General features: G+C 39.8%; 1 protein-coding gene across 1 annotated transcript; it reads right to left on the reverse strand.

The window, feature by feature from the left end:
• LOC104742064 (alkaline/neutral invertase CINV1) lies at positions 6,047-9,027 on the reverse strand. Its single transcript, XM_010463019.2, has 6 exons — positions 8,874-9,027; positions 8,086-8,497; positions 7,557-7,988; positions 7,264-7,454; positions 6,815-7,182; positions 6,047-6,537 (listed from the first exon to the last, which is right to left on the reverse strand). The coding sequence occupies exons 2-6, from the start codon at positions 8,449-8,451 to the stop codon at positions 6,239-6,241; spliced, it is 1,656 nt and encodes a 551-aa protein (XP_010461321.1). The 5' UTR covers positions 8,452-8,497; positions 8,874-9,027; the 3' UTR covers positions 6,047-6,238.

Genomic DNA, 9,709 nt, shown 5'->3' on the forward strand with positions numbered 1-9,709 from the left:
GGGAATTCCATTGGGTTGCTTGGATTTGTTCTCTTAGAACTTAGGGAGAAAGCTCTTGATTAACCTACCAAAATTGAGAGTAACACTTTTGTGTGTGTGGAATTTTTATCTGCTAACTTTTGGTGTTAAGTTTTCAGGAAACCATGGAAAGTGATGGAGAAAGAGATCGGCCTGGAAATTATGTCGCCGGGCTATCTAACTTGCAAATGAGGGTATTGAATGACACAATTACTAACCTTAGGAATACAGGTCTAGAAGAACTACACCAGAGGCTTGACGAGATTCAGAATAGCCAACAAACCCGTTCTAGACCCGCAGCTAGGAGAGAACGTTCAAGGAGGACTTACCGGCCCGAGGAGGAAATTGAAGAAGAAGAGTTCCATGAAGAAGATGATCGATCCATCGACCGACCTAGACGAAGTCATAGAAACCGTGATCACGGTGATGTTAATCCTTTTGGTACAAGAAATGACAATTTAGGTGGTTTAAAAATTAAAATTCCAACCTTTGAAGGTAAAAACGATCCGGATGTTTACCTAGAATGGAAAAAAAAAATGGAGTTAATGTTCGATTGTCAAAAAATTTCTGAACTCAAGAAGGTTAGATTAGCAGCAACTGAGTTTTTAGGCTATGCTATTAACTGATATGATCAAGTTTTGACTCACAGGAGAAGGACAGGTGGAAGACCAATAGCTTCATGGGATGAGCTCACTACCTTGATGAGGAAACGGTTTGTGCCGGCTCATTACCACATAGATCTCCATCAAAAACTCAGACGCTTGCTTCAAGGAACTAAATATATGGAGGACTATTTCCAGGAAATGGAAAGCTTAATGATCAAGGCGGACGTAGATGAAACCTTAGAAGCTACCATGGCCAGATTCCTTGCAGGCATCAATCGGGATATTCAGGACAGAATGGAGCTTCAAGAATATGAAAGCTTGGAGGGAATGTTGCACAAGGCGATTCTAATCGAGCAACAAACCAAGAGGAAGGGTTTCTTGATAAAGGAAAGGCAGTTGAGACAACCAATCGGGCAAGAGATATTCGGTCTTTCAAATGTCAAGGAATTGGACATTATACCAACAAATGTCCGAATCAAAAGGTAATGATTCTCCTAGACAACAGTGACGTGGAGTCCGAGGACGATAAAGAAAAAGAGGAAGATCTCGGTCCAATCTTTGATGAAGAGGAAGAGCAGTTTGAATATCCAACTCAAGGGACACTTCTGGTCACTACAAGATCATTGAGCGTTCAGCCTAAGTCCAATGACCGGGAACAAAGGGAGAATCTCTTTCACTCTAGATGCTTAGTTCACAATAAAGTTTGTTCTTTAATCATTGACGGTGGAAGTTGTACTAACGTTGCTAGTGATACTCTTGTTAGGAAGCTTAAACTTGAGACCAGACCTCATCTGCGTCCCTTTAAACTGGAATGGTTGAATGAAATGGGCGAACAGTACGTCAGGGATCAAGTCGCGGTTCCTCTTACCATTGGCCGATATGAAGACGAGATCCTGTGCAATGTCCTTCCTATGAATGCAAGCCATATCCTTCTAGGACGACCTTGGCAGTTTGACATGAGGGCGATATATGATGGCTACACCAACTGGCATTCCTTTGAGCATAAAGGAAAGAAGATCACTCTGGTTCCTTTAACTCCATTGGAGGTCCATCAAGACCAGGTCCAGTTGAAGAAAAGCCGAGACAAAGAAATTAAACCAGCAAAACCTGAGGTATCTCCTAAGAACTTCAACTTCTTTGTCAAAGAGAGTCAAGTAAGGAAATATTTGTACTCTCAACAACCATTGCTTTTACTTGTGTATAAAGAAACACTAATAGCATTTTCTGACCTTGCACCGGACCTCCTGAGTGATTTGATAGATGTTTTGCAGGAATTCTCAAATATTTTTCCAGAAGAGAACCCTAACGGTTTTCCGCCAATAAGAAGTATAGAACACCAAATTGACTTCGTCCCAGGTGCGTCACTTCCAAACCGGACGGCTTATCGAACCAATCCGTTGGAAACAAAAGAACTTCAAAAGCAGATTAGAGAGCTTCTTGAAAAAGGTTACATCAGGGAGAGCCTAAGCCCATGTGTTGTACATGTTCTCCTTGTGCCTAAGAAGGATGGCTCTTGGCGCATGTGTGTAGATTGTCATGCCATCAACAACATCACGGTAATGTATTGACATCCTACTCCTACTCATCCTTGGCATGATATTTCTATGGATTCTATGCTTGGTTTGCCTAGAACTAGGACTGGTAAAGATTCAGTTTTTGTGGTCATTGATCGATTTTCAAAAATGGCGCACTTCATCCCATGTCACAAAACTGATGACGTTACAAACGTTGTTGAATTGTTCTTTAGAGAAATTGTGCTATTGCATGGCATGCCTAGAACTATTATTTCTGATAGAGATACTAAGTTCTTAAGCTATTTCTGGAAAACTTTGTGGTCTAAGTTAGGAACTAAGCTGTTGTTTTCAACTACTTGTCATCCTCAAACTGACGGACAAACCGAGGTAGTGAATAGAACTTGTCATTCAGTTCATTCTGCTACTAAGTATTCTCCTTTCCAAATTGTCTATGGTTTCAATCCTCTAACGCCTTTGGATCTAATCCCTTTGCCTTTGAGTGAAAGAGTTAGTATGGATGGGAAAAAGAAAGCTGAACTTGTTAAGCAGATTCATGAGAAAGCCCGACTTAATATTGAAGCAAAGACAAAGCAATATGAGAAGCATGCAAACAAAGGAAGACGTCAGGTGGTGTTTAAAGTGGGGGATCTAGTGTGGATACACTTGAGAAAAGAACGTTTCCCAGCTGAAAGGGATTCTAAGTTAATGCCATGGGTTGGTCCATTCAAAGTCTTGACAAAAATCAGTGACAATTCTTACAAACTTGACTTGCAAGGTAAGTACAAAGTGAGCTCGATTTTTAATGTTGCTAATTTGGCTCCATTTGTGGCAGATGATCCAGATTTGAGGTCAAATCCTTTTCAAGATGAGGAGGATGATGTGATCATAGATGGAGCTAAGGAGGAGGATCTTGTAGCTGAGCTTGACCCTAAGGAACTTGTAGCTGAGCTTGAACCCGAGGAGTTTGTAGCGGATGAACCATTGCTTGTACCTGAAGGACCAATGACTAGAGCAAAAGCTAAGAAGCTAAGAAATGCACTAAATGGGCTTATTCAAGAGCTTATGGCAGAAGAGAGCATGGGAAAAACTATTGGAGATGATATCTATCAAGACCAACCCACTTTGAGCCTAATTCAAGTCCAAAAAAGCCCAAAATAATCACTTTATTTTGTGGTCAAAGAGAGATGACGAAAATGGAGTTCAACTCACCTTGGGAAGGTGAACATGCACCAAGAGTTGGGTCTCCATTCAACTATCTATATTTATTTTCTTTTAGTTTCAAGAAAAATTAATACGTGGCCATGTTACCAAGTTTCTTATCCCTATATAAACACATGTAATCTCATTTGAGAATCATCAATCAATTTCCTTTTCATTTTATGAGTTTATCTCTTTGTTCTTTGTCTAGAACACTTCTTTGTTTCTTGGTGTGTAATATTCAAGCAATAGCCTCTTCTTGTTGGACTAGTGTGTCATATCTAGCAGCGATTGGAGTTGGAAATATCAGCAGCCTTCTACAACTATTGTGCAACCCTTCAATCCATTAAATCTCCCTTGTTGCACCTTGCTTCTTGGCGAGTTTCTATCCTTTTTAATCCGGCTGAGTGAACCTCGAATTTGGGCGTATCAATTTGGCATGGTCTTACAATGAGTTAGAGTATAGGCGACATTTGGAGAGGATATTTGCTTATGATTCTCGCGTTTACAGTGACGTAACGAGGACAAATAAAAAGAGTTGGTGTAGGGCATTCCACAAGGTTGGTAACTACTGTGAAGATGTCGACAATAACCCGACAGAGTCTTTTAACAGCTCCATCAACAAGTCAAGAGAGAAGCTTTGTGTTGCCATGCTAGAGACAATAAGGCGACTAGCCATGGTGCGAATTGCCAAGAGGTCTGCCATATCTAATTCTCACACAGGTAAATATCTTATCCTTAAGGCTTATGTATTATTTGTTGTGTTTATATTTTCTCACGATTTTCACAAATGTTTGCAGGGATCTGTACTCCATATGTTGTCAAGTTTCTTGCGGCTGAGCACAAAGCAGCATCTACGGCTAAGATATCAACAAGCACAAATGGCACCTTTGAAGTCAAAATCAGTGGAGACTCTCACCGTGTCTGTCTAAAGAAGATGACTTGTACGTGTCAGAAGTGGCAAATATGTGGCATCCCTTGTGAGCATGCATATGGTCTCATCATTGATAAGAAGCTAACAGCTGAAAACTACGTCTGCCAGTGGTTTCGAACAGCTATATAGAGGAGAAACTATGAAGAAGGCCCAACTCCATAAAGAAGTGCAAAGTTTTGGCCTTGTACAAATGGGAATAAAGTGTATGCAGAACCACCTGAAGAAAACCAAACCAAGGCTAACAAGAAAAAGAATAAGGGTGTGAATGACTCACCTACTAAGAAGCAACCAAAACAGAAGAAAAGAATAATGCATTGTGGCATTTGTGGGAAAGCTAACCATAACTTTAGGTTCCATAAGTCTGAATTTACCAAGGTATGATGCATTGCTTTGATGGTTTAAATTTCTAACGTTGATGGTTTAACTAAATTTCTAATTTTTTTTTTGCAGCCTTCTCGACAGCCTTCTCATGTTGAACCAAGTCAAGGTTCACTAACTCAAGAATGATTAAGTAGCTACTTTTAACTAGGGTTCTAATTTTGTGGTTGCCTAGATTGTATTTTCGACCACATAAACTCTTGTCTTCCCCTAGGTCGCTTAGTTTCTTTTGTCTTAAATGGTGAAATTTGTGGTTGCATATAATGTATTTTCGACCACATCAACTCTTGCCTATTTTGTTTCAAATGGTGAATGTTTATGACATTGAATTTCATCTCTTTGCTCCCTATCTCTTTTGTATTATGTATGAATGCATAGCTTCATGTTTACCACAGAAGGTTTCAAATACAAATTGTCTTAACACAAAAGGTTACAACCATGAGCATACACCATCTTCAACCAACTACTTTGCTTAGTCCAGTCATGACCATACAAACTAACAATATAACACTCATCATCTTCTTATTCCATGATTTGGCTTCACCTAAACCATCTTCAACCTTCTCCAAGACCTCCGTCTCCATCTTCTCATAAACCATCTTCTCAAACTCCAACCTCTCTGTCCTAAGCTCTTTCAGTTGTTGCTCAAGTCCAGCATTCTTCGTAGCAATGCATCTACCTCATTCAGCAAAGCTTCATCGACCCACTTAAATGTGTGTTCATCGTTCCGAAGCTACCAATTTCCCAATTATTAGAACCAACCAAAATCATGAAACAAGAGGATAAAAGCATAACTTTTACCTTATTTGTTGCAGCAAAACTACAACGGTAGTATCTCCGGTAAGGATTCGGATCAGATTTTGAGATCAAAGCTATAACAGCTTTCCCGCACCAACATCTCTTTGGCATACCGAACACTCTTCCTCTCGCACGAGAACTGGATGATCTGGTCGACTTTGTTGATAAATTGCTCATTATGAAGTTCGAATTCGGTAATGGGAACCCAGAAAAAAAAAAAAAAAAAAAAAAAAAAAAAAAAAAAAAAAAAAAAAAAAAAANCGTAGGGTTCGTGATGGGTTCATGGGTGGTAACTAGGTAATGAATCAGGTCTTTATTGGTTTGATTTCGGTTTATATGGTTTGGTATGAGGCTCACGAGCTTAACCGAGGTAATTTTAATTCGGGGTGATATAAGCGTAGAACTTTCGATTTGGAGGAAAATAGAGATCAGTCATAGTATACAGGGATATATAGCTCCTGTCCAAAATCCGGACTCCATCCAGCAAGATATGATAGTTATTGGGAGGAAATAGCTCCTTTTATGCAAATTGACAGATGTTGCGATCGCCATACTATTGTTAGTCACTATGCTTAATTGTTGTCAATTGCAACAGCACAAAATGAAAAATAACGGCAAACGAGCTTTTCCCATTTCTTTTTTCTTACTTGCAAGGCAAGGAAGAAAGCAATCAATAAAGTGTATGTCCCCCGCACAAGTTTCCAATAACATTATCATACAAACAACAACAACAACAACAACAAAAAATCATATCGTGGCAAATATAGGACCGGATCAAAAACCGAAAGCGGTTTTCAGAGTTGCGGCCAAGACGCAGATCGCTTGATAACAGGTTTCATGAGTTTGTCTTCTTCGAGAGAGATCATACCAATGTGTGAAGGGTCTTCTAGCAACATTTTAGCCACTAAGTAACCTGCGATAGACCAAGTTTGGTATTTCCTTGCCTGTTTTCCAACGTACCTTCCGAGCTTACCGTCGTAATACTCTGGCCAGCAGTCTCTGTGAAGACGCGATTCTATGAGGTCAACCGCGCGTCTTGCGATCTGCGGTCTCCCTGTCTTAATGCACGCCGCCGTTAGCTGCCAAAGCAGAACTGCACATTGAGCAAAGAAACACAAAAAGGCGGTCAGAATCAACTATTCGGATTGTATTGACAAATTTATCACTACGCAACATGTCATGTCTATCCAACATTTCAAACAGAATATATCAAAGGGTTGCCACAAAAATATATATACAAAAACGAAAGAAATGCGGTCATACGACATAAAAGTTGGACCGAACTGAAGTTACTCGAAATTGAAATCAAAACCGAACAAGCAGCATATGAAATGTCTTATGCAATCAGTCTCCAGGGAAAGAAAATAGACCTGGCCAAGATCCACCGTTGTGGTAGCTCCATCGTGTGTTCTTGGGGTCACAGCCAGTGACGATGCGCCACTCGTGGCCCTCGAGGCATGGATAACAAATCTTGAGGGGCATCTCACCTACAAGCTCTGCCCAACGGTGCTCAAGAAGGTCCATAATGGCCATGGATTGATCGGGAGTGGCCAATGAAGAGAGTATGGAAACACAATTGCCCAGTGCAAACCACCTGAAATCCATATGGGCAGGTCCTACGTTTCCCACAAAGTAGCCTCCCCGAAGAGGCATAAAGTCGAAAACCCACTCCGGTATGGAATCCGGCATCACATTGAACTTGTTCACGGCTGTGTGCGAGTATTCCTCTGTCTTGAACCTTTAAAGAAAAATTTGTATGAGCTTTTACTCAACTTTTGGGGATTTAAATATATATCATCTAAAGCATATATAAGTATACCTGTAAATGTCATTGAGGTTCTGGTGATCGAGCCAGAAGTAACTGCGCATATGGAAGCTCAAGGCGTGAAGTCTCTTAACGATCTTCTCAATGCACTCTCTGCCATCTCCGTCCGGCTTTAACATCGACAAGGCAGATCTCAGAGCCATGAAGAACAATGCTTGGATCTCAATTGGATACCCATAAACACCCTTCAAATTCAAAACCACACAACAAAAAATCATTTTTTTTTAGATAACCAATCACTAATATTTTTAATGCGTCTAAGATTGATCAAAGATGTCCTTAATTACCATTCTCCGATCAATCATGGAGCATCCATCAGCACAAAGCAGCGTGGGGAATGTGTCAAACCCTTCAGCCAAGCACAAAGACAGGATCAGCTTCATTCCCTTTTGACACTCTGGTGTCTCAGAGAGAGTCAAATCTCCAGTAGATTTGGTGTAAGCACGGAGAAGGATAATCCACCAAAACCCTGAATCTACAGGAGCCACACGTCCAATGGCGCTTTCACCAAAATCTGCAACAATGTTATCCGTTTCTCTGATAGGATCGTGAAGCACCTTAAAGCTAGCAGGCATCACACCTTCTCCTAGCTTGAACCTGTCCACACGTTTCTCCCAACCTTGAAGCTGAAGTGTCTTAAGCAAGAAGTGTTTCACTATATCCGGTTCACCATTCATCAGAAACGCCAGCGCACTCGGTACAAAGTCCCTCACAAACACCTACAAACAACCAAAAAAGATCAAAACTTTGTTTAGCCAATCCAACGAATTACAAATCAATTATTCCAAAGATCAAAACTTTGTATATGATATTTACCTGATCGTAGTTCAAGACCTCGTCAGTGGTATTATCAACAGCTGCAAGAGTACCAACGGGTTGACCACGGAAGAAGACCATAGATCTCCTTAAAGCCTCCCAAGCCTCAGCCATCATAGGATGAGGTTCAAAAGAGTTTCTAGCAGAAGAAAGAGGCGTGTCAAGCACCGATCTACCTCTAGGAGAATCGTGCATACCGTCATGTCTACTGTAACCAGTCGAGAGCTCACTCATGGACCTCTCATCAAAAGATCTCTTCCTCTCAATCTTCAATCTCGGTTTATCCAAAGCTCGAGTCAGATCAAGATCATCCATCTCAGATAAAGAACAGTGTGAACCCACAGCTCTTAATCCAACACCTTCCATCTCAAGTTTTTTTTTTTTAATTCGTAATCACACTCTAAACCAAGATCTAATCAAATTAAAAAAAATTATAACATTAGTTGACTCTTTAAATCTTGATGTAACCCCTAATCCTAAACAAAAGCTCTTCGAGTTGTGTTGTGTTGTGTTGTTGGAACACGCGAAATTAACTTATCATGAAATTGTTAGATGCAATGTGTTACACGGATTTATGCGAATAAAAACTATGCCTTAAAAAGCTAAATCTTATTCCAAATCGTATAAATGAAAAAATAAACAGATCAAGATCCATAACAAGAGTCAAATTTTAAAATAAAGCTACAAGAACCAGAACTAAACCATTCGCGAAAGAAAGAAAAAAAAAACAGATCTAAAATCTACCAAACGAAATCTTTTTAAAAAAACAAAAAAAGTGAAAGACAAACCTCCGGCGTAGTGTAACTGAAAAAGTCGTCGGCGGCGGTGGTGGAGGCGGAGGAGGAGAAAGATGATCTCCGTCGTGAAATGAGGAGACGAGACGAGACGGAGAGATTTATAGAGAGGGAAGCAGAAAGGAAAAAAAGAAAAAAAAAAAAAAAGAGGGAAGAAGCTGTTATTTATAACGACGGAGGAAACGGAACGCTTTAACGGTGACTGGTAAATTGAAGACGAGAATTTATGTTTACCTGTTATAACCAGTCAAAAAGGTATACTTGTGAAGTCTACGTGGACTAAACGACGACGTTTTGTATCTGATCTGACCTGCTTCGTCTGATTTGGCGTTTGTTATTTTCTCTACGAAAACTTGAGTTATCGGTTTCCCGTTTCTTTTTTTTTTCTTTGGGACAATGTAAACTTGACCGATACACCAAACTTGTTAGTGTTAGGTGGACAGTACATTTACTAGGTATTATTATTAATTAATACTAATAATATTATTTACTGCGATTTGTGTTTTTTTATTAAATAGAAAGAAATTTTGACAACCTCTCTAAGAGTATCTCCATCAACAGTTATTAGCAATATCTTAAGAGTTGCTTACGTTTAAAAAATAAATCATATTAATGAAAAAATAGTAAATTTACTTAGTGATTGATTCTTATGTTAGATGTTTAAGGATTACTAAGGATCCAAGTTGTGTCGACATATGATTGGTTGGAGAAAAAATGTTTTTTTTTTAAAAATTTTTTTTGCCTCTTCGTGTGGTTTCTCTCCTACTTTCGCGATTCGACAGAAGCATCTAAACCGCCGACGAAAACCCTCGTATCCCCCCCCCCCCCCC

The sequence above is a fragment of the Camelina sativa genome, chromosome 14 (genome assembly GCF_000633955.1).
Source record: "Camelina sativa cultivar DH55 chromosome 14, Cs, whole genome shotgun sequence".
Lineage (NCBI taxonomy): Eukaryota > Viridiplantae > Streptophyta > Magnoliopsida > Brassicales > Brassicaceae > Camelina > Camelina sativa.

Coding starts and splice junctions, on each gene's coding strand:
- LOC104742064 (XM_010463019.2), bottom strand. CDS start 8,451: ATGGAAGGTGTTGGATTAAGAGCTGTGGGTTCACACTGTTCTTTATCT. Junction 7,455..7,556: donor CCATGATTGATCGGAGAATG/GTAATTAAGGAC, acceptor TTGAATTTGAAG/GGTGTTTATGGGTATCCAAT. Junction 7,183..7,263: donor AACCTCAATGACATTTACAG/GTATACTTATAT, acceptor TTTTCTTTAAAG/GTTCAAGACAGAGGAATACT.